Source organism: Chiloscyllium plagiosum, unplaced genomic scaffold (genome assembly GCF_037043375.1).
Source record: "Chiloscyllium plagiosum isolate Xiang-an unplaced genomic scaffold, Cpla_swu_hap1 HiC_scaffold_28, whole genome shotgun sequence".
Classification (NCBI taxonomy): Eukaryota; Metazoa; Chordata; class Chondrichthyes; order Orectolobiformes; family Hemiscylliidae; genus Chiloscyllium; species Chiloscyllium plagiosum.
This window is the reverse complement of record NW_028270166.1, coordinates 44,069,139-44,094,772: the sequence shown is the minus strand read 5'-3', so window position 1 is coordinate 44,094,772 and position 25,634 is coordinate 44,069,139. Positions and strand designations below refer to the sequence as shown.

Genomic DNA, 25,634 nt, shown 5'->3' with positions numbered 1-25,634 from the left:
CCAGTATCCAGCCAATTTGATCCTCTCCACATAAAATCAAGAACCAGTTGGAGGCACTGGATACTGCAAAGACTAGAACTGCAGCAGAACTGGAGCCTGATTGTGTAGGGCTCCACTTAAGATATCCTCTCCTCAGTATGTACTTGCGTTCAATAAGCCTGTTACTATTCACTCAAAATAGTGCAGCTCTCACATTACCATGTGGTGACAACAGTGACCTGATCCTCAGAACCAGAGGTGGTTAGAAAGATTAGATACCATGAGGTGACACAGTGATCGAAACACAGAGGTGAGAAAAAACCTGGTGAAGTTCAGCAGTGGCAGGTGATAGCTCGGCTCAGACTTCACAAATTACCTCGACACGCGATCACAGAATGAAAATACCCAGGCTGAACATTCACTCCTAGTGACAGTCATTGCATTTGGGGTATTAGAGTAACAGATATAAGGTCAATAAAGGGAAACGCAGAGTTGATATTCTGAGTCCTGTGTCGAGTGTGCGCTGCTGGAAAAGCACAGCAGGTCAGGCAGCATCTGAGGAGCCGGAAAATCGACGTTTTGGGTATAAGGCCTTCATCAGGAATCCTGATGACGAGCTTATGCCTGAAACGCCGATTCTCCTGCTCTTCGGATGCTGCCTGATCTACTGTGCTTTTCCAGCACCACACTCTCGACTCTAATCCCCAGCATCGGCAGTCCTCACTTTCTGCATTCTGAGTCCTGTGGCTGTTCATCAGATAAATCTTTTTGATGAAAAGTCATCGGACTCAAAACGTTGACTCTGCTTTCTATCCAAAGATGCTGCCAGACCTGCTGAGTTCCGTAAGCAATTTCTGTTTTTGTTTCAGCATCTCCAACTCCCTTACTATCACCCTGTAATGTCAGCCTGGATTTTCTGTTCAATTTTCTCATGAGGGACCTAACCCTTAAATTTCTGATTCAGTGGTTGGAGTGTTACCAGCTAACCACGGCTGATACCAATAGAAAGAAAATATTGTCAGTAGTGACACACAACTCAACCGCTGAAGCCTCTAAAAATAATTCCAAAAATTTAGGTCGACTTCCTCATCAAATATAAAACATGAACTGCTATTGTGGGTGGTCACCATCATAAATATTAAAACTAGATTGGTAATTCAATTAAATTAATGTGAACCTTTGAATTAATTAATAGTATAATCATACTTTTGATTACAATGAGCACATATTAAAATCTGCTAAATTCATTGTCTTCAGAATCCAACACAAAGAATTCATCAAACCCATTCTAAGTGACTCTGACCATGGCATCATAATAAGGATCCTATTCTGGATTGGGTTTCACATTCAGAAATATCCTACCAGATCAATCGATCTTATCTCAAATGAACAACTGGGCTTTTTCAACAGTTTGACGGCAGCTTGTGTGTTAACAGCATTCCACACTTAGTTGTTTTTCAAAAATATACTTTATTCATAAATACTTTGATCTATACAACTGGACATGCCATACATATGTAAACATTCCATTCCTTTGCGTATCGAAACAGAGTAATCATTCCTATTCACAGTTGGTGCGATTACATTTTGAGCTGAGGCGCCAGCGGAGCCCAAATGACTGCGTGGGCCCCCTGTTCTTAGGCAGGCAGATGTTACACGGTGGTCTTTCCCCACCGCGCCTTGGCGGCAGCTGCCCCAAGCTTTAGCGCATGCCTCAACATGTAGTCCTGGACCTTGGAATGTGCCAGTCTGCAACACTCAGTCGGGGTCAACTCCTTCAGCTGGAAGATCAACAGGTTTTGAACTGTCCAGAGAGCGTCCTTCACCGAGTGATGATCCTCCAGGTGCAGTTGATGTTCGTCTCGGTGTGCGTCCCGGGGAACAGAATTCCACAATTAGTTAACAAAACTGCACAAAACAATAAGCAGAGGAGAACAGAGTTCTACTTTTTGTGAAGGTTCTCCCCTGCCAATTCTGCTCAGTGCGAATATAATCCTCGAAAAGCATGAGTAGGCATGTATCCAAAGTTTGAACTACAGAGATTAGAAACAAGGTCTGGGAAAGAAGGCTGCATATGGTGCTATTCATCAGGGCCTATGATGTGGGCAGCACCAGCTCCTTTCCCAAGTGGTGACCAATCAGAGCAAGCTCATCCCCATCTGTGAGAGAGTCAGAGTCTGAGAGGAGATTCTCCCCCAATCAGAGATTCGCTCCTGCTCCTCCAATCACAAGCTACTTCTCAGTTGAGGGGTTCACTGGTGAGCCTATCAGCAGCAAAAATAGGAGAGAGCCAGACTGTGATTGGAGGAGCAGCCAGGAGGGTAAGTGACTGTGATGGGGGAAAAAAGAGGAGAGGTCAGTGGTAGGATTAACTAGAAGCAGCCATGATGGGCTGAATGGTCTCCGATGTGTTACACTATTCTATTGAACCCAAAGTGCATCACAAAAAAAAATTGACAGAAGCTGTTGCAAGTCAGAGATAAGGAGCCGGAAACAGGGACAGCTTCTGTCATACTCTTTCATGACTTAACTTCTCTCCCACCTCCTGGGTAGACCCTTGGTAACCTCTTCAGTTCTATGGGATTTGAATACTTTCACACTGGTAAGTTGTATTCTATGGATAGGTCACCTGGATACTTATCCTACAACATTATTAATCAATAACTTCATCCCATTCTCATCCATCCAATCGTGATCTTGGGCATGGTCAAAAACCTCTGCATAGAGCTTTTTGATCAGAATGGTTTTACATATGAAAATAATCACCATTTTTAATTTCATTTCATCAGCCATGCCGGCTAATACCATGGTGAATCTTAACTTAACTCCTCATGCCTAGCTGTTTTCCCTAGAACTATTTTAGATATTTCCATTTTCCAGTTCAGTTCAGTTGTGTTTTTACTACTGTCTTGATGGTGGATTGTTCGAAACTGGCAGCATCTGAGCAATTCTCGGTCTTCTGTTGCAACACTAGATGCTTTCATTCAATAAAACATCCACATCAATGAGTTTTGATCCAAAGTCTTTGCTAGGTTTTCGTTTGGCCCACATAAGTAAGCAAATGTACACTGCATTTCTGGTGAGGATGTAACCATTCTGCAGATTCCCAAGGACCCATTCAAATACACATTAATGTTAGGCCAGTGACAGGTACCTGTACTCATAACACATTTGGTCTTGAATATCTTTTCGGGGCAGATTCTTTCTTCTTCCATTTTTGCACCATCTTTCACTAACACCAAATTCCCTTGTTGCAGCATAATTATTCATCTAACAGATGTGATGACTTTTAGCATGAGATTAGCTTCATACTTCATTAGTTTTGTTGGAAAAGTCATTTCTCTTTATAATTTGTGCAGCTAGATCTTCCTCACAAACTGCTTTTATTGCCTGTTGGAACATTTGGTCCCTGATGCAAGGAAAATAGAACTTGTATCTGTGGGGTGGGAAATTATGGCTGACTACTGAGTGTCGCATGCCATGGATGAAAAGGTAGGAGATGGTGTCAATTGTGTGCTGATTAAATGCAAATACAGGGTTTTTTGATGAGTAAAATGGGGCTGTCTTATATGCTCAATTGTTTCATACTTATTTTAATCAACCTGTTTGGACACACATCCAGTATAGGTGGGACTTGAACCCAGGTGGCAAGATACGGCTAGTGTACCACAAGAGTCTACATGATGATCTTTGGTAATTCTGGTAGCTCGCACCCATCTCTTTATCCTTGGGGTTGCCATCAGCTCCCAGATTATACGTCTCACTCTGACAGCAACATTAAGTAGCCAGTAGTGCAATGTTGGAGCTCATTTAGTTTGTCTATCTCTTATATTTTTAATCCAGGAATTAATAATTATTATATATTATTAATTCCTCTACAAATTGGAAACAATTACCAATTGCTGTCAAACCGCACCTGGACTGTGTTTTGTACTTTTATAAATTGATCATACTTCTGGGTGAAATAAACTGAGGGCCATGCTTCATCCACATGTAACTTGAGTATTGAGAAGGGGGCAATTAATTGTTAATTGTGATCATGGAGCTATTCACAAAATCCTTCACAGTTGTCACAGTCCTGTTGACACTGAGAAACCAATTACATGACTATCTGTCCCTGGGTCTTGCTGATGAATGATTTGTATTGTGTGTGCTGAGTGGAGATTAAGTATTTTGGATACCAGGGAAGAGGTTGTGAATTTCCTGAATTCAAACTTTCAAAAGTTATAAATGTGTCAGTTAGACTCATTAACTGGAACCTATACCCATCTATGTCTTGAATCTGAGGGTTATGGTTGTCATCATGAGTGGGAGTTGCTCAGAGCAAGAATGATTAAAGGAGCAAGGGGCTTACCAGACAAAGATACTGCACTGGGTAGTTCAAGTTACAGCCAAGCCAGCAGGATCAAGCTTAGGTTTGTGTTCATTAACTCATCTCAGCATAGATGAAATAGTATGAATAGAATCAGTCTGACTTATCCCAACTTCATTTTGATGTAGCCCCCTCCCCCCTCCTTACTTCTCCCTCATATTTGATGGTTTGCGTTGCCCTTAATGGGCTTTGGACATCAATTATTCAATTGGAAAACATGGATGATTTACTAGTGATAGTTATTAGGTGAATAAATACCATGGATGATTTGGTGAAGGGAAAAGAAAAAGTTCAGTTGTGTGTAAGAGTACTGCTGGATATAAATAAAAAGACAAAATAGAAACAGCCTGATTGCCTGCAGGCCTGTTATACTGCTTATCATTGGCCCTCACTGGAAAATATTCCCCAGGATGACAGCATCGCTGCAACAGCCTCAGTACTCAATACCAATAATTGCCAATCTCCAGGCACCAGCCTACAACTCATCCGCTTCAACCTCAACCACAACATCTTCACCTTTGACAACCAGTTCTCCGACCAGACACATGGAATAGCCACGGGGACCAAATTTGCTCCCTAATATGCCAACATTTTCATGCACAAGTTTGAACAAGACTTCTTTTCTGCATAGGACTTCCAACCAACACTATGCACCAGCTATATTAATGACATTTTCTTCCTCTAGACTGATGGCAAGGAGCCACTGAAACAACTACACAGTGATATCAACAGGTTTCATCCCATCATCAGACTTACCATGGACTACTCTTTAGTATCTGTCTCATTCTGGAGCACACGGGTCTCTATCAAGCACGGACACCTCAGTACCTCACTCTACCGCAAACCCACGGATAACCTCAAAATACTGAACTTCTCTTCAACTTCAAACTTCCATCCCCTACTGACAAGCTCTATGCATACACAGGATCTGTTCAGAAGAGGAGGAATGCGATGGACATCTGAAGGTGCTGAAGGACACCTCATAAGAAAAGAATGTGACTCTCAACTCATCGATCGCCAGTTCTGACGTGCCACAGGGAGAAACCGTACTGACCTCCTGAGGAGACAGACACGGGATGCGACCGATAGGATACCCTTCATTGTCCAGTACTTCCTGGGAGCAGAGAAACTACGCTAAGTTCTTCGCAGCCCGCAACACATTATCAATGAGGATGAGCACCTCGCCAAGACCTTCCCTATGACTTCACTTCTCGCCTTTAAACAACTGCCAAAGCTTAAAAACACCATTGTTCACAGCAAACTACCCAGCCTTCAGGACAACATCGACGACAACATGGCAACCACTGCAAGACGTGTCAGTGGATACCACCATGTACGTGGCAGGTATTCCATGTAACTTGACCCAGGTTGTCTATCTGATACACTGCAGGCAAGGATGCCCCAAGGCATGGTACATTGGCCACACCATACAGATGCTATGACAACGGATGAATGGACCCCACACAACAATCGCCAGATAGGGATGTTCTCGCCCAGTCGTGGAACACTTCAGTGGTCAGGGGCATTCAACCTCAGATCTTCGGGTGACCATCCTCCAAGGTGGACTTTGGGATGTGCGCCAAGCAGAGTGGCCGAGCAAAGGCTGATAGCCAAGGTGGATACCCATGAGGATGGCCTCAACTGGGATCTTGGGTTCATGTCACACTACAGGTGACCTCACTACACTATACACTCTCTCACACGCGCACACATACACACACTCTTACATACTCAGAATTCACAGACCTTCTCTCATACACATGCGCTCTCTCTCAGACACACACACACAGCCCACACTACACCCATGTGCACACTCTCTCACAGGTATATACTCAATCACAGACACACACACTCACTGACTCACCTGCACGCAAATACACATATAGGTCTATGGGGTGAATTTGCATTTGCAGAATTATATTTGCAGATACATTCTTTGACATCCTCAGTGCTTGGGAGCCTCCTGTGAAGCGCTTCTGTGGTGTTTCCTCCGGCATTTTTGTAGTGGCCTGTCCCTGCCGCTTCCGGTTGTCAGTTTCAGCTGTCCGCTGTAGCGGCCGGTATATTGGGTCCAGGTCTATGTGTTTGTTGATGGAGTTTGTGGATGAGTGCCATGCTTCTAGGAATTCCCTGGCTGTTCTTTGTTTGGTTTGCATACAAATTGTGGGCAGTCAATTTTTTTTATAATCCATGTGACCGTTTATGAATTCTTACTTTGGAAATAGAACCAGTCTGACTCAAGCCTGGAATACAGCAGACTCTAACATCATGCCTTTAATGCATTGTCTGAGCTGTCACTTTTTTTGTATAAAGCCTTAAGTTATCTCACGAATGTGACTGAAAGATGTTCTGGTATTCACATATGAATGAAATGATCTGCAGCACATTCCAAAAGATGAAAGACTTAACATCAACTTAGGTTTGTTCAATATATTGCATCAATATATGACACTATGATCTTTTGCTATAAATTCTGTGTTCTACCATCCTGCCCCACTAGCTACCTGACAAAGGAGCAGTGCTCCAAAAGCTTGTACTTTCAAATCAGTCTGTTCGCCTACAACCTCGTGTCCTGTGATTTTTAACTTTGTCCACCCCAGTCCAACACTGGCTCCTCCACATCATGAAGAGTACACAAGTGGCCTTTGGAGTGCCATATTTGATACTGGTTGTCTGTGTTGAAAGCTGAGTTGTGGTACTCAAATGTGTTAGTTAACACAGCATTAAGGATAGTATTTTGAGTGTGGTGGAGGGATGAATGCAATTAATGATGAACATCTCCAGACACCATGGAAAGAAGTGATGGACAAGAAAAAAAATCTAAAATAGATTGAACCTCAAAATGCATGAAGGATCTTGATTATTTCTGTGCCTATCACTCTATGACTCTCTGGTAATGATGTCATCAGCACCAATGGTCAAAGGTTAAACACAACCATGTTAAATGCTTTAGATCACCCACAAACATTCTCTCAAAAATGCAAAAGAAAGTCTTTGAGAATGGTCTCAGCTTCCTAACGGTCTCAATTTCTCAACTTCATGGCAGCATGGTGGCTCAGTGGCTAGTACTAATGCTGCACAGCACAAGGGACCAGGGTTCAATTCCACCATCCGGCGACTGTCTGTGTGGAGTTTGCACATTTTCCCCCCATGGCTGCGTGGATTTCCTCCGGGTGCTCCGGTTTCCTCTCTCAGTGCAAAGATGTGCAGGCTAAGCGGATTGGCCATGCTAAATTGCCCATAATGTCCAGGATTAGGTATATAGGTGGATTAGCCATAGGGAAGTGCAGGGTTAGATCTGGGTAGGATGCTCTTCAGTGCGAATCTGATGGGCCGAATGGCCTGCTTCCTAACTATAAGGATTCTATGATTCATGTTAACCACCGTCCTCACTATTATCCCATGTTTAAAACAATGCATCACTATCTGGTACATCAACCTTTGCTCAGCAATAGCCTGTTCTCTTCTGGATTAAGTCCCACCTAAGAGACTTGAGCACTTACATCAGCCGAGCACTGCAGTGCAGCACTGAAGGAGGGTGCATGGTCTGAAGTGCCGCTTTCTGGATGAGGCATTAAAGCAAGCTCATATTGCCCTTTACCTGTATGTGAAAGACTCCACAGCTATACTGAAGTAAAGCACAGGATTCTTCCCAGTGGCCTGGCCAATATAGATCCCTTAAGCAAGGCACGACAGAAATGCAAAATATTTATTTGCAATTAAACATGACCAAAACAACTGTTCCAACTTTCACCTGTATCCCTGCTTCTGGTATGAAATCTGACTCTCTAGATCTAATCATCTGGACAGGTATCACCAACGCAAAAGTGATGACTCCAGATGCTTGGAAACCAGAGTTTAGATCAGATTGGTGCTGGAAAAGCACAGCAGGTCAGGCAGCATCTGAGGAGCAGAAAAATCAACGTTTTGGGCAAAAGCCCTTCATCAGGAATAGAGGCAGGAAGCCTCCAGGGTGGAGAGATAAATGGGGGGAGAGGCTGGGGAGAAGGTAGCAAAGAGTACAATAGGTGAATGGGGGTGGGGATGGAGGTGATAGGTCGGGGGGGGGGGGGGGGGGGAGGGTGGAGTGGATAGGTGGGAAGGGAGATTGACAGGTAGGACAGGTCATGAGGACAATGCTGAGCTGGAAGGTTGGAACTGAGGTAAGGTGGGGGGAGGGGAAATGAGGAAACTGGTTAAGTCCACATTGATGCCTTGGGGTTCCAAGGCGGAAGATGAAGCGTTCTTCCTCCAGGCGTTGGGTGGTGAGGGAGTGGCGGTGGAGGCGGCCCAAGACCTGCATGTCCTCGGCAGAGTAGGAGGGGGAGTTGAAATGTTGGGCCACGGGGCGGTGGGGTTGATTGGTGCGGGTATCCCAGAGATGTTCCCTAAAGCGCTCTGCTAGGAGGTGTCCAGTCTCCCCAATATAGAGGAGACCGCATTGGGAGCAACAGATACAATAAATGACATTGGTGGATGTGCAGGTGAAATTTTGATGGATGTGGAAGGCTCCTTTGAGGCCTTGGATAGTGGTGAGGAAGCAGGTGTGGGTGCAGGTTTTGCAATTCCTGCGGTGGCAGAGGAAGGTGCCAGGACGGGAGGGTGGTTTGTTGGGAGCGTGGACCTGACCAGGCAGTCACAAAGGGAATGGTCTTTGCGGAAAGCGGAAAGAGGTGGGGAGGGAAATATATTCCAAGTTTGTGAGAAGATTTGTAGCTCGGGTGCTCGTTGCTGTGGTTCTGTTCGCCGATCTGGAAGTTTTTGTTGCAAACGTTTCGTCCCCTGTCTAGGTGACATCCTCAGTGCTTGGGAGCCTCCTGTGAAATGCTTCTGTGGTGTTTCCTCCGGCATTTTTGTAGTGGCCTGTCCCTGCCGCTTCCGGTTGTCAGTTTCAGCTGTCCGCTGTAGCGGCCGGTATATTGGATCCAGGTCGATGTGTTTGTTGATGGAGTTTGTGGATGAGTGCCATGCTTCTAGGAATTCCCTGGCTGTTCTTTGTTTGGTTTGCCCTATAATGGTAGTGTTGTCCCAGTCAAATTCATGTTGCTTGTCGTCTGCGTGTGTGGCTACTAGGGATAGCTGGTCGTGTCGTTTCATGGCTAGTTGATGTTTGTGGATGCGGATCATTAGCTGTCTTCCTGTTTGTCCTATATAGTGTTTTGTGCAGTCCTTGCATAGGATTCTGTACACTACATTAGTTTTGCTCATGCTGGGTATCGGGTCCTTCGTTCTGGTGAGTTGTCTGAGTGTGGCTGTTGGTTTGTGTGCTGTTATAAGTCCTAGTGGTCGCAGTAGTGCGACCACTACTGCGACCACTAGGACTTATAACAGCACACAAACCAACAGCCACACTCAGACAACAACTCACCAGAATGAAGGACCTGATACCCAGCATGAGCAAAACTAATGTAGTGTACAAAATCCCATGCAAGGACTGCACAAAACACTATATAGGACAAACAGGAAGACAGCTAATGATCCGCATCCACGAACATCAACTAGCCACGAAACGACACGACCAGCTATCCTTAGTAGCCACACACGCAGACGACAAGCAACATGAATTTGACTGGGACAACACTACTATCATAGGGCAAGCCAGACAGAGAACAGCCAGGGAATTCCTAGAAGCATGGCACTCACCCACAAACTCCATCAACAAACACATAGACCTGGACCCAATATACCGGCCGCTACAGCGGACAGCTGAAACTGACAACCGGAAGCGGCAGGGACAGGCCACTACAAAAATGCCGGAGGAAACACCACAGAAGCGCTTCACAGGAGGCTCCCAAGCACTGAGGATGTCACCTAGACAGGGGACGAAACGTTTGCAACAAAAACTTCCAGCTCGGCGAACAGAACCACAGCAGGGGAATATATCTCTGGTGGTGGGGTCCGTTTGGAGGTGGCAGAAATGTCGGCGGATGATATGGTTAATGCGAAGGTTGGTAGGGTGGAAACTGAGGACCAGGTGGCTTCTGTCCTTGTTATGGTTAGAGGGTTGGGGTTTGAGGGCTGAGGTGCGGGATGTGGATGAGATGCGTTGGAGGGTATCTTAAACACGTGAGAAGGGAAATTGCGATCTCTAAAGAAGGAGGCCATCTAGTGTGTTCTGTGGTGGAACTGGTCCTCCTGGGAGCAGACACAGCGGAGGCAGAGGAATTGGGAATACGGGATGGCATTTTTGCAGGATGTAGGGAAGAAGTGTAATCCAGGTAGCTGTGAGAGTTGGTGGGTTTGTAAAAAATGTCAGTGTCAAGTCGGTCATCATTAATGGAAATGGAGAGGTCCAGGAAGGGGAAGGAGGTATCAGAGATGGTCGGGGTGGAATTTGTTGGTGAAGTTGATGAACTGCTCAACCTCCTCGCGGGAGCACGAGGTGGCACCGATGCAGTCATCAATGTAGCGGAGGAAGAGGTGGGGAGTGGTGCCGGTGTAACTATGGAAGATGGACTGATCTAGTAACCGACAAAGAGACTGGCATAGCTGGGGCCCATATGGGTGCCCATGGCTACCCCTTTGGTCTGCAGGAAGCGGGAGGATTCGAAGAAGAAATTGTTAAGGGAGGACCAGTTCAGCCAAACGAATGAGTGTGTCAGTGGAAGGGTACTGTTGGGGACATTGGGAGAGGAAGAAACAGAGGGCTTGGAGGCCCTGGTCACAGCAGATGGAGGTGTAGAGGGATTGGATATCCATGGTGAAAATGAGGCGTTGGGGGCCGGGGAAACAGAAGTTTTGGAGGAGGTGGAGGACGTGCGTGGTATCTCGAACGTATGTGGGGAGTTCCTGGACTGGGGGGATAGGACAGTATCGAGGTAGGTGGAGATGAGTTCGGTGGGGCAGGAGCAGGCTGAGACAATGGGTCGGCCGGGGTGGTCAGGCTTATGGATCTTGGGAAGGAGGTAGAATCAGGTGGTGCAGGGTTCCCGGATTACAAGGTTGGAAGCTGTGGGTGGGAGGCTCCTGCTGCTCCCTCACCACCCGACACGTTGAGGAAGAACGCCTCATCTTCCGCCTCTGAACACTTCAACCCCAGGGCATCAATGTGGACTTCACCAGTTTCCTCATTTCCCCTCCCCCCACATTACCCCAGCTCCAACCTTCCAGCTCAGCACTGTTCTCATGACCTGTCCTACCTGCCAATCTCCCTTCCCACCTATCCGCTCCACCCTCTTCTCTGACCTATCACCTCCATCCCCACCCCGATTCACCAACTATACTCTTTTCTACCTTCTCCCCAGCACCCCCCCACCCCATTTATCTCTCCACCCTGAAGGCTTCCTGCCTCTATTCCTGATTAAGGTATCTCCGATCTTAAATCATCACAAACACAAGCTGGAGGGAAGGTCACCACTCACGGGAGAGAAGGAATGGAGCAATGGAAGTTCTGGGATTTTTTTGGTGACGTTGCTGCTGGATTCAGGGAAATCAGGAGAATCTGGGGGGGATGCACAATCATTGTTGACATTGGCAAGGCAATTCTGGTTGGATACATTCCTGGATGTTCATCACATGACATCCTGCCTCCAAATGCCCTTCCCCACACTCCAGCCATTGGTCACTTTCCCGGAATTTGGCATTCCCATAGCAATTCCTTCCCTGAGAGCACTGTGGGTGTAGTTAGACCATGTGGACTATAATGGTTCAAGGCAGCAGCTCATCATCACGTTCTCAAGGGCAGTGAGCGATGGGCCCAGCCAGCAACACCCACATTGCATGACACATAAAAAGAAACAATTGCAAAGCAAATCGACGCTTCATTGTCTGAATGTGTATTATAAAAATTTCCATCAGATTATAAATCCTAAACCTCTTTCTGGAATTGAGTCAGAGGGTAAGGAGATATGACAGAGTGGATTGTTAACTTAGGGGAGATTTAATTGGTTTTGCACCCTGAATTTCCTGGGTGAGGCAAGAATTGGAATTTTGGAGCTCACTCCTCAATGGGAATTCACTGGATTTTACTTCCCCCTATATTAGTGAGGTAAATCTGGGTGTGTTCCTTCATATGTTTAACTTCCATTATTTGCTTTATTCAGGTACTGAGCTAGGAAAGTCTGTGGACATTAGCAGGTGAATGGCCTTTCCTAAAATAAACATTTTCCATTTTCTGAATTTACCCTTTGGTTCAGGTAACTCTTTTCAAGAACTGAACAACACAATGCAGTCAATAGCAGAGATTGCAACTTGTCAAACTGCCTACCTTTAGCTGCCTTGCCAACTACAATTTAGCACTTTTTAGCAGCAATGCTGCAACTATCAAATGTTAATGCAAATTATTAATCAGCATTTAGAGATTACACCAGTGTCTGGTGAACCCCTCAGTGCCCTATCAGTACACCTACAACTCACTTTTGACAGATAGAGTATGATTTAAGATTGACCATGGAATGACAGCTGACAAGGAACAAAGCAAGAGGCTACAAATGTACAGGAAGGTCTAAGGCTGAGAAACAGAGAATAGGGATGAGACACCAGAGAACTAGGATTGGGTTACTGTACCAGGAGCCAAAGATCAAAAATCCAGTTGTTCCTGGGGCTGTTCCTGTGCAGGAGACAGGCAGAATACACAGCAATGTGCTTTCACATCACACATCACTGTAGGTGGGTAACCTGTGCAAGTACAAATGTCCCTCACTATATGACAAAATAAAACTCCAAAGAACACATCCTCAAAAATACTCATATTCATATGTCATCCTATACACATGCAACAGCAGGCAATTACAGGCTCTCGGCACAAGTTTGGTTTCTGTAGAACCAAATAAATCTTACATGGACATTAAACCTGTGTAATTAGTTAGTTGATATCTCACTAAATAATTCACTGGTCACTTCACTGGCACACAGCAGGGTTTACTGACTACATCAATAGTCCAAGTGGTTTAAAAGCATTTTTGCAGTTATGGAGCCATGTTTCTGGAATAGACAACTGATGATTGATTGTATACATGAATAAGGACCCATTGTAAGCATGATTGTCACACAAGAGCAACAGGATAAATGCATTGAATACTGATGGAAAAAGATATGACTAACATTGTCTTAAACTGCTATTGGCTTTGCCTGCTTGTCGCTCCAAACTGTACCTTTAAGATTGATGCATGGTGCTTGCATCTTAAAGGGAGCATTGGTTTTGCATGTCACATTCTCTACTGCTGAGCCTGTAGCTGAGTCAAACTGCTGGACAGGATTAAGAGTTGTCTGATGTTACCTCTCTTTCTCTCGCCTGGAGTAAATGAGATTAATAGCATTCCCCTATCAGGTTAAGAAACAACATTGGGATCTTCCTTGGTTGAGTGAGGGCAGGACTAGGCTGGACACCAATGCCCCATAATCCAATAACGTCCTACCCTGTACTGATAAGAAGTTAACTCAAAAAGGTGATGAGCTGAAGGAGAAATGGATGACACATACAGGCTTGATTCATTTTGTATACCTCAAAATTCAGAAAATTACAGTGTGAACAGTACATCCATTTCCAAGTATGACAGGGCTTTTTTTTTTAACTGGTTTAGTTATGAGATGATGACTAATTGAGGTTGTGCTGTTGATTCCCATTTTTAGTTTGATAGTGAATCCTGATGTGGACATAATCTGCCCCTTTCTCCTACCGCTGAGCAGCAACACTTGCGCTCACACTCATTATCTTTATAATCTCTGCTATGGCTATTTAATAACCCAACTATTTCAGACAACCTTCCCGAATTGCTTGATTCTTTCAGGAATCTCTATTCAAATTATTGCACTTCCCCCTCCCAAACATTGCTGATCAGCCTCCATAGAATGTAGAATCAAATAGTAGTGAAACCACGTGATCCATTAATCCTGCTCTGCCCTTGCATTGCCCTTTTTAATTACAATTCCCTTTCCTCTACATTTCTCAGCCACCAGACTTCAAATGTAAGAATTCATCTGCCTTTTGAAAATCCTGCTGCACCTATAAAGTAATATGGACTTTCATTTATACATCATAAATCCTGGTACTGTGTTCTAAACTGGACTGGACTACATCATGGATTACAGCAGTTCAAAGGGCAGCTCACTACAATCTGCTCTAGGGCATCTAGGGATTTGCAATATGCCTGAGTGAATAAAAATAAGATCACCTGTTGCAACATCAAGACTTCCCAATGTCCCTTTGAAATAGTTTTGAAGTGGAATCACTCTTGCAATGCAGGAAACCTTACAGCCAATTTGCCCACAGCGGATTGGGATAGGGACTACTTAACTTGTATCTTTTGAATTCAAAATCAGCCAGCTACCATGGCAGGATTTGAACCCAGGTCCCCAGGACATTACTTGGGTCTCTCAATTAATAGTGTAGCGACAATACCACTAGGTCATCACTATCTCTAATGTCAGTCGGGGAATAAATATGAGAGAGCGAGTGGGATGTTGGTTTAATATCTCATCTGAAAGATGGTACCTCCGACAATGTAGCACTTCTTCAATATTGCACTGAAATGTCAGCCTAGATTTTGTGTTCAAATTTCTACAGTTGACTGGAGCCCATAATTTAATTCCTTCTCACTCAGAAAGAAGGGTACTACCCACTGAGCCATTTGGGGTGGAGATTTTGTCACCTTTACCTGTTTCAAGCAGATGGTGCTTTACAGTTATCCCATGTTCAGCATTTCGAATGTGCTCCCGACTAACCAAAATCACTTCTTCCCATAGCAAACCCACAAAACATTCCTGGGCTGTATTTTTTATATTAAAAACCCTGTAGCTGCCTTGAACCAAACAGGCACAAACAGATACTCCTCTTGATAACTTTGACTTAATTATAGCTCGCCACTTCCTGTCACCCACCATGTTCCCACTCTCACATGAAGTTTTAGAAGAAGAAAGCAGTGAGTGGAAGACTGGGATAGGGTTAGTGAGTGGGAGAGTGAATGGAAGCCAGGAACAGGATGGCCAGGGGAAGGGAAATGGTGAGTTAAAGAGGAGTGAAGGATGCAATGAGTAAGTTGTGGGGGGTTAAATCATGGAGCAGGAGGGTCAGGAGTGGGAAAGCAGGGAGAGTCAGGGAGGGAGAAACAGGGAGTGATAGGGTTGGAGGGGGCGAGAGAGGGGAAGAAGGGAACAGAAGAGTTGGGGGGGGAAGCAATAGTTTGTTTTTTCACAAAAAACACTGAGCATGTTAAGCTGAAAATGGAGACATGGCTCTTTGGGTAATGCTATGACTAACTGTTCTGAAACAAAAATGCGCTAAAAGTATAAGATCTCTCTCCAATTACATCTTTTCTTCCTTCCCAATATTGGCAGCACACTTCAGATTGGGTACTTACTGGTACTGCCCATCACGTAAGGAGGTTAATAGGCTGTTTTTTAGACCAGTGTGAACAACTCTAGAGTGTCTTTCATTTACTTCAGATCAGTTTAATATATGTTGTACAATAATGACCCCTTTCGCTGGGTTTGGGGTCTCTTTGGCCAATGGTAGTTCACTATCGGTTCTTTCAGCTGCACCCTTCAGTTTCAATTCTTCAAATTTTCTTTACTACTTTATTTCTCACCGTCAACTCCTCCACTTCTCATCCCCCCCCACATCCTCCTCCACTGAAGATATAAAGAATTTGTTTCCATGGTGACCGCTAGTGTCTAGGCCGAGTCATTTAAGCTGTTTTACTCTGTGTTATTCTGAGTGCTAGCAGCCAGAAACTTTCACATCATTGAAGATAGTGAATATCACAAGTAACTCATTGTGGGATTCACACTTACTGTCCTATTGTTCCAAGCTACCTGCACGAATCAATTTGCCACCTTTTCAATGGTTTTGAAATTGCACATTGACCGAGCTAAGTCAGATATGACTTACACTGCTACTACGCTTCAGGGTGTAATGAGTCAGGCTGATAGTATTAAGGTCTCTCTCATCTACATCAGAGACATCTTTTACCTGACATCTCATTTGATAACTTCATGATTTGTACATCCTGAGGTTGTGGAAGGTGTTCTATTAGTTCAAGTTTCTGTTTTTTAACTTGCCAATTCACAACTGTACTCACTTTGGCAGTAACTTGTCCTTCTCAGCTCCAGCTGCCTCCATCTTCTGGAATCCTTCACATTTCAGTCTCACTTGATGAGACAATAAGGAATAATTTTACGCCTTAACCTGGTATGAGTTTTGGCAGGAAGCACATAAAATGCTCTGAGTGCCTAACTCACCACCCATTTCCCATACTGAATTACCTTTACTGTCACATGTACTGAACTGAGTAGAGTCATAGAGATACCCAACCCAATCTAGTCCCACTTGCCAGCACCCGGCCCATATCCCTCCAAACCCTTCCTGTTCATATACCCATCCAAATGCCTCTTAAATGTTGCAATTGTACCAGCCTCCACCACTTCCTCTGGCAGCTCATTTCATACACGTACCACCCTCTGCATGAAACCGTTGCCCCTTAGGTCTCTTTTATATCTTTCTCCTCTCACCCTAAACCTATACCCTCTAGTTCTGGATGCCCTGACCCCAGGAAAAGACGCTGCCTATTTACCCTATCCATGCCCCTCAATTTTGTAAACCTCTATAAGGTCACCCCTCAGCCTCCAACGCTCCAGAGAAAACAGCCCCAGCCCATTCAGCCTCTCCCTGTAGCTCAAATCCTCCCACCCTGGCAACATCCTTGTAAATCTTTTCTGAACCTTTTCAAGTTTCACAACATCTTTCCGATAGCAAGGAGACCAGAATCGCACACAATATTCCAACAGTGGCCTAATCAATGTCCTGTACAGCCGCAAAATGACCTCCCAACTCCTGTACTCAATACTCTGATCAATAAAGGAAAGCATACCAAACGCCTTCTTCACTATCCTATCCCCCGGCGACTCCACTTTCAAGGAGCTATGAACCTGCACTCCAAGGTCTCTTTGTTCAGCATCACTCCCTAGGACCTTACCATGAAGTGTACAAGTCCTGCTAAGATTTCCTTTCCCAAAATGCAGTACCTTACATTTATCTGAATTGAACTCCATCTGCCAATTCTCAGCCCATTGGCCCATCTGGTCAAGATCCTGTTGTAATCGGAGGTAACCCTTTTCGCTGTCCACTACACCTCCAATTTTGGTGTCATCTGCAAACTTACTAACTGTACCTCTTATGCTCACATCCAAATCATTTATGTAAATGACAAGAAGTAGAGTACCCAGCACCGACCCAGCACTCCACTGGTCACAGGCCTCCAGTCTGAAAAACAACCCTCCACCACCACCCTCTGTCTTCTTCCTTTGAGCCAGTTCTGTATCCAAATGGCTAGTTCTCCCTGTATTCAATGAGATCTAACCTTGCTAATCAGCCTCCCATGAGGAACTTTGTCGAACGCCTTACCATATAGATCACATCTACTGCTCTGCCCTCATCAATCCTCTTTGTTACTTCTTCAAAAAACTCAATCAAGTTTGTGAGACATGATTTCCCATGCACAAAGCCATGTTGACTATCCCTAATCAGTCCTTGCCTTTCCAAATACATGTGCATCCTGTCACTTAGGATTCCCTCCAACAACTTGCCCACCACCGACGTCAGGCTCACTGGTCTATAGTTCCCTGGCTTGTCCATACCGCCCTTAAACAATGGCACCACATTTGCCAACCTCCAGTCTTCCGGCATCTCACCTGTGACTATCGATGGGTACAAATATCTCAGCAAGAGGCCCAGCAATCACTTCTCCAGCTTCCCACAGAGTTCTCGGGTACATCTGATCAGGTCCTGGGGATTTATCCACCTTTACCCGTTTCAAGACATCCAGCACTTGCACCTCTAATCTATTTCCCGACAGTCTATATCTTCCATGTCCTTCTCCACAGTAAATACTGATGCAAAATACTCATTTAGTATCTCCCCCATTTTCTGCAGCTCCACACAAAGGCTGCCTTGCTGATCTTTGAGGAGCCCTATTCTCTCCCTAGTTTCGTTTTTGTCCTTAATGTATTTGTAAAAACCCTTTGGATTTTCCTTAATTCTATTTGCCAAAGCTATCTCATGTCCCCTTTTTGCCTTCCTGATTTCCCTCTTAAGTATACTCCTACTTCCTTTATACTCTAAGGATTCACTCAATTTATCCTGTTTACTTTTTTATTTCAAAATATACTTTATTCATAAAATAATTTGATATATGTACAGTTGGTCATGCCATACATACGTAAACATTTGCATACAGAGATCAGAATTTATCATTTGCATATACAGGTCTGTACGTTTATCAATCCTATGTCCATATATTTAACTGAGGCATCAGCAGAGCCCAAAAGGCTGCATGGGCCCCCTGTTCTTCTTAGCCAGGCAGATGTTACACAGTGGTCTTTCCCCACCGCGCCCTGGCGGCAGCTGCCCCAAGATTCAGCGCGTCCCTCAACACGTAGTCCTGGACCTTGGAATGTGCCAGTCTGCAACACTCAGTCGGGGTCAACTCCTTCAGCTGGAAGATCAACAAGTTTCGGACCGCCCAGAGAGCGTCCTTCACTGAGTTGATGATCCTCAAGGCACAGTTGATGTTCGTCTCGGTGTGGGTTCCGGGGAACAGACCGTAGAGCACGGAGTCACGTGTCACAGCGCTGCTCGGGACGAACCTCGACAAACACCACTGCATTCCTCTCCAGACTTCTTCTGCGTAGGCACATTCCAGAAGGAGGTGCGTGACAGTCTCGTCCCCCCCGCAGCCGCTTTGAGGGCAGCGTGCAGTCTGGCTGAGAGTCCGGGTGTGCAGTATCCTGTTCCTGCCTTATCTCCATACCCTTGATTCCACTATCCTTGAGAGCTCTTTCCAACTCTTTCTTAAATGAATCCAGAGACTGGGCCTCCACTGCCCTCTGGGGCAGAGCATTCCACACAGCCACCACTCTCTGGGTGAAGACGTTTCTCCTCATCTCTGTCCTAAATGGTCTACCCTGTATTTTTACGCAGTGTCCTCTGGTTCGGCACTCACCCATCAGCGGAAACATGTTTCCTGCTGCCAGAGTGTCCAATCCTTTCATAATCTTATACGTCTCAATCAGATCCCCTCTCAGTCTTCTAAACTCAAGGGTATACAAGCCCAGTCGCTCAGTCTTTCAGTGTAAGGTAATCCCGCCATTCCAGGAATTGACCTCGTGAACCTACGCTGCACTCCCTCAATGTCACTCCCAGAATGTCTTTCCTCAAATTTGGAGACCAGAACTACACACAATACTCAAGGTGTGGTCTCACCAGGGCCCTGTACAGCTGCAGAAGCACCTCTTTGCTTCTATACTCAATTCCTCTTGTTATGAAGGCCAGCATGCTATTAGCCTTCTTCACTACCTGCTGTACCTGCATGCTTGCCTTCATTGACTGGTGTACAAGAACACCCAGATCTCTCTGTACTGCCCCTTTACCTAAATTGATTCCATAGAGATTCTGCCTTCCTATTCTTGCCACCAAAGTGGATAACCATACATTTATCCACATTAAACTGCATCTGCCATGCATGTGCCCACTCACCTAACTTGTCCAGGTCACCCTGTAATCTCCTAACATCCTCATCACATTTCACCCTGCCATCCAGCTTTGTATCATCAGCAAATTTGCGAATGTTATTGCTGATACCATCTTCTATATCATTAACATATATTGTAAAAAGCTGCGGTCCCAGCATGGATCCCTGCAGTACCCCACTGGTCACTGCCTGCCATTCCGAAATGGAGCCATTTATCACTACCCTTTGTTTCCTATCAGCCAACCAATTTTCAATCCAATCGAGTACTTTGCCCCCAATACCATGCGCCCTAATTTTACTCACTAACCTTCTGTGTAGGACTTTATCAAAAGCTTTCTGAAAGTCCAGGTACACTACATGCACTGGATCTCCCTTGTCCATCTTCAGAGTTACATCCTCAAAACATTCAAGAAGATTAGTCAAGCATGATTTCCCCTTCATAAATCCATGCTGACTCTGTCCTATCCAGATGTGTCATAATTTCATCCTTTATAATAGACTCCAGCATCTTTCCCACACTGAGGTCAGACTAACTGGTCTATAATTTCTCTCTCCCACCTTTCTTAAAAAGTGGTATAACATTAGCCACCCTCCAATCCTCAGGAACCGACCCCGAATCTATCGAACTCTAGAAAATAATCACCAACGCATCCACGATTTCCCGAGCCACCTCCTTCAGTACCCTGGGATGCAGACCATCAGGCCCCGGAGACTTATCAACCTTCAGACCTAACAGTTTCTCCAACACCAAATCCTGGCAAATATAAATTCCCTTAAGTTCAGGTCCTTCAGCCACTGTTTCCTCAGGGAGATTGCTTGTGTCTTCCCCAGTGAACACAGATCTGAAGTACCCATTTAAATTCCTCTGCCATTTCTTTGTTCCCTGTAATATATTCCCCTGTTTCTGTCTTCAAGGGCCCAATTTTAGTCCTAACCATTTTTTTGCCTTGCACATACCTAAAAAAGCTTTTACTATCCTCCTTTATATTATTGGCCAATTTACCTCATTTTTCCACTGTGTATTTCCTGGTTAGTAATCCTCTGTTGCTCTTTAAAAGCTTCCCAGTCCTCAGTTTTCCCACTTATCTTTGCTATGTTATACTTTTCTCTTTTAACTTTATGTGTTTCTTAACTTCCCTCAATGAGGCATTCTGCCAAATGACTTTGACAGTCTGCTCAGGGAACCACTCGATAGGATCCGCCCTCTCCGTTTCCCAAAGGATCTCAAGGACCACAAGTCCATCAGGAAGTGGTCAGCACATATTTGTATTTGTAAAAACCCTTTGGATTTTCCTTGGAGGATCATCAACTCGGTGAAGGACGCTCTCTGGACAGTCCGAAACCTGTTGATCTTCCAGCTGAAGGAGTTGACCCCGACTGAGTGTTGCAGACTAGCATATTCCAAAGTCCAGGACTATTTGTTGAGGGACGCGCTGAAGCTTGGGGCAGCTGCCGCCAAGGCGCGGTGGGGAAAGACCACAGTGTAACATCTGCCTGCCTAAGAAGAACAGGGGGCCCACGCAGCCTTTTGGGCTCTGCTGACGCCTCAGCTAAATATATGGACAGAGGATTGATAAATGTACAGACCTGTATATCCAAAGATAAATTCTGATCTCTGTATGCAAATGTTTACGTATGTATGGCATGACCAACTGTACATACCATTAAATTATTTTATGAATAAAGTATATTTTTGAAATAAAAAAAGTAAACAGGATAAATTGAGTGAATCCTTAGAGTATAAAGGAAGTAGGAGTATACTTAAGAGGGAAATCAGGAAGGAAAAAAGGAGACATGAGATAGCTTTGGCAAATAGAATTAAGGAAAATCCAAAGGGTTTCTACAAATACAAATACGTGCTGACCACTTCCTGATGGACTTGTGGTCAAAGGTGTTTTTCTTCATATCCTGTCTATACCTTACATATGCTTCCTTCTTTTTCTGAAACAAACGCTCAATTTCTTTAGTCATCCAGCATTCCCTATATCTACCAGCCTTTCCTTTCACCCTGACAGGAATATATTTTTTCTGGATTCTCGTTATCTCATTTCTGAAGGCTTCCCATTTTCCAGCCGTCCCTTTACCTACGAACATCTGCCTCCAATCAACTTTTGAAAGTTCTTGCCTAACACTGTCAAAATTGGCCTTTCTCCAATTTAGAACTTCAACTTTTAGATCTGGTCTATCCTTTTCCATCACTATTTAAAAACTAATAGAATTATGGTCGCTGGCCCCAAAGTGCTCCCCCACTGACACCTCAGTCACCTGCCCTGCCTTATTTCCCAAGAGTAGGTCAGGTTTTGCACCTTCTCTGGTAGGTACATCACATACTGAATCAAAACATTGTCTTGTATGCACTTAAATTCCTCTCCATCTAAACCTATAACACGATGGCAGTCCCAGTCGATGTTTGGAAAGTTAAAATCCCCTACCATAACCACCCTATTATTCTTACAGATAGCTGAGATCTTCTTACAAGTTTGTTTCTCAATTTCCCTCTGACTATTAGGAGGTCTATAATACAATCCCAATAAGGTGATCATCCCTTTCTTATTTCTCAGTTCCTGGATGTATTTCCAGGAATATCCTCCCTCAGCACAGCTGTAATGCTATCCCTTATCAAAAATGCCACTCCCCCTCCTCTCTTGCCTCCCGTTCTATCCTTCCTGTAGCATTTGTATCCTGGAACATTAAGCTGTCAGTCCTGCCCATCCCTGAGCCATGTTTCCGTAATTGCTATGATATCCCAGCCCCATGTTCCTAACCATGCCCTGAGTTCATCTGCCTTCCCTGTTAGGCCCCTTGCATTGAAATAAATGCAGTTTAATTTATTAGTCCTACCTTGTCCCTGCCTGCCCTGACTGTTTGATTCGCTTCTGTTCTCAGCTGTACCCATCTCAGATTGATCTCTTTCCTCACTATCTCCCTGGGTCCCACCCCCCCCACCTTATTAGTTTAAATCCTCCCGAGCAGTTCTAGTAAATTTCCCTGCCAGGATATTAGTCCCCTGCCAATTTAGGTGCAATCCGTCCTTCTTGTACAGGTCACGTCTACTCCAAAAGAGATTCCAATGATCCAAAAATGTGAATCTTTCTCACATACACCAGCTCCTCAGCCATGCATTCATCTGCTCTATCCTCCTATTGCTGCCCTCATTAGCTCGTAGCACTGGGAGTAATCCAGATATTACTACTCTTGAGGACCTCCTTTTTAAATTTCTGCCTAACTCTCTGTAATCTCCCTTCAGAATCTTAACCTTTTCCCTTCCTATATCGTTCCAATGTGGACAATGACCTCTTGCTGGCCCCTCTCCCCCGTGAGAACATTCTGCACCCTCTCCGAGACATCCTTGATCCTGGCACCAGGGAAGTAACACACCATTCTGCTTTTTCTCTGCTGGCCACAGAAACGTCTGTCTGTACCTTTGACTACAGAATCTCCTAACACACTTGATCTCTTGGAAGCCGACGTACCCCTCATTGCATTAGAGCCAGTCTCAATACCAGAAACTTGGCTGTTCGTGCCACCTTCCCCTGAGAATCCATCACCCCCTATATTTTCCAAAACAGCATACCTGTTTGAAATGGGTATATCCACAAAAGACTCCTGCTCTAGTTGCCTACCTCTCTTACTCTTCCTGGAGTTAACCCATCTATGTGACTGTATCTGAGACTTTCACCCCCCCCCTTCCTATCCATCACATACTGTTGCTGTTGCAAATTCCTCATCACTTCTAACTGTCTCTCTAACCAATCCATTCGAGCTGATAAGATTTGCAGCCAACAGCATTTTTAGATTACATTACAGCGTGGAAACAGGCCCTTCGGCCCAACAAGTCCACACCGACCCGCCGAAGCGCAACCCACCCATACCCCTACATTTACCCCTTACCTAACACTGCGGGCAATTTAGCATGGCCAATTCACCTGACCTGCACATCTTTGGACTGTGGGAGGAAATCGGAGCACCCGGAGGAAACCCACGCAGACACGGGGAGAATGTGCAAACTCCACACAGTCAGTTGCCTGAGGCGGGAATTGAACCCGGGTCTCCGGCACTGTGAGGCAGCAGTGCTAACCACTGTGCCACCGTGCCGCCCACAAATTATTTATTGCGGATTACTGCGGATTATTTATGGCAGAAAATAATCCGCAGTAACCCTTAAACTCTCTTTAAACTCCCACATCTGACAAGAAGTACATATCACTCTACTAAAGGCCATTTTTGCTTCTTCACAATCTACAGATCCAGAAAATAACACCGTCTTTTCCTCTACAAAACACTGCCCAGGTTATATTAATAGTTATGGCTTATATTCTAAGTTTAATCAAGAGACATATCTCGAAAAACATAATCACAGTGAAAAGTTTACAAGTTGCTATATAATGGCACCATCTTAGGTACAAAGGTACAGTTTCTTAAGAACAAATTCTGAGGAAAAAAGTAAAGAAATAAGAAATCCAGCATTACATATTAAGGCATCGTGGGGAGAGGAGTAAAAACTCCTATACCTTAGGCCTAATGAGGCCTCTAACTGAGGTATTGTGTGTCTCAATTGATTTCCACTGCCATAAAAAAAAGCAGACTGTGCCAGGCAGGCTAGAATGCAAAGGCTGCTTTTAAAACTTCCTTTGAAAAGGTGGGAGGAAAAGGGACAGGTTTTGGGGTCATTAGCTTGGGTACTCTGTGAGCATTACAGCAACATGGAAGAAAAAAACCACCATTTCGACTGGGACAACACATCTGTCCTGGGACAGGCTAAGCAAAGACATGCCAGAGAATTCCTAGAGGCCTGGCACTCCAACCACAATGCCACAAACAAACACAGATCTAGGTACCATCTATCAATCCCTCAAAAAACAAATAGGAAATGACATCACCACAAACCCCAGGAACCCCATCCAGGACAAACATATAAATAGAAAGCAGGAGACAACAGCTTCGCTTCACTTGGAGGTCGCCACTGATGATGTTACCTAGCCAGGTAATGAAACGTCTGGATATCAAACCTACAGCTCAGCGAGCAAACCTACACCCTAAGCAACTGTCTGTGTGGAGTTTGCACATTCTCCATGTATCTGCGTGGGTTTCCTCCAACAATCCAAAGATGTGCAGGTCAGGTGAATTGGCCATGCTAAAGTGCCCATAGTGTTAGGTGCATTAGTCAGAGGGAAAATGGGTCTGGGTGGGTTACTCTTCGGAGGGTCAGTGTAGACTTGTTGGGCCGAAGAGCCTGTTTCCACACTGTAAGGAATCCAATCTAATCTAATCTAATCTCCTACTGTCACACCGATTTGTGCCCAACAGGCAGGAACAGTAATCGTTCTCAACAATTACTCACAGAGTGCAGTATAATGGGAACAGAAAGTGAGCCTATGCCAGCAGTGCAGCTGATGTTAACTCCACATTCAGTACAGAAGTAATTCAGATTGTGCCATGTTTAACCCTCCTGTGAATTGCTGCTCCTTCCTGACAGATGGAAGCTGACAGAGTGAACAAACTCACCTCACTTTTCTTGAATTTCACTTTTAAACTCTTCATTTCCAGTCTTTTATGGTCCTGATTTCAGAGTGCAGTGAGCTGACAGGCAAGGAAAGAAACAATAATCAGTGTCAAAACAAGTTAAATCACTCACAGATGTGGAGATGCAAATAATACTTCAACTTATCCCTAACTACACTTTCCGCGTATACATATATATGTTATATATAACTACTAAATATAGTAATTACTCTGTAATACATGGGGGATCAATTATTCTGATACACACAAAGCATTAGCTCAAATCTGCAGAAGATATTTCTTGCTCTGTGACACAT

General features: G+C 44.7%; 1 protein-coding gene across 2 annotated transcripts in view; it reads right to left on the bottom strand.

Annotated features, from left to right (window-relative positions):
* LOC122565170 (ankycorbin-like) overlaps window positions 1–25,395 on the bottom strand; it is a 121,856-nt gene extending 96,461 nt beyond the window's left edge. For both annotated transcript variants that reach the window (XM_087976244.1, XM_087976248.1), the window contains exon 1: window positions 25,321–25,395. In XM_087976244.1, the coding sequence (XP_087832370.1) occupies window positions 25,321–25,356 (36 nt within the window). In that variant the 5' untranslated portion in view covers window positions 25,357–25,395. The remainder of the gene's footprint in view (window positions 1–25,320) is intronic.
* Window positions 25,396–25,634: the final 239 nt, after the last annotated feature.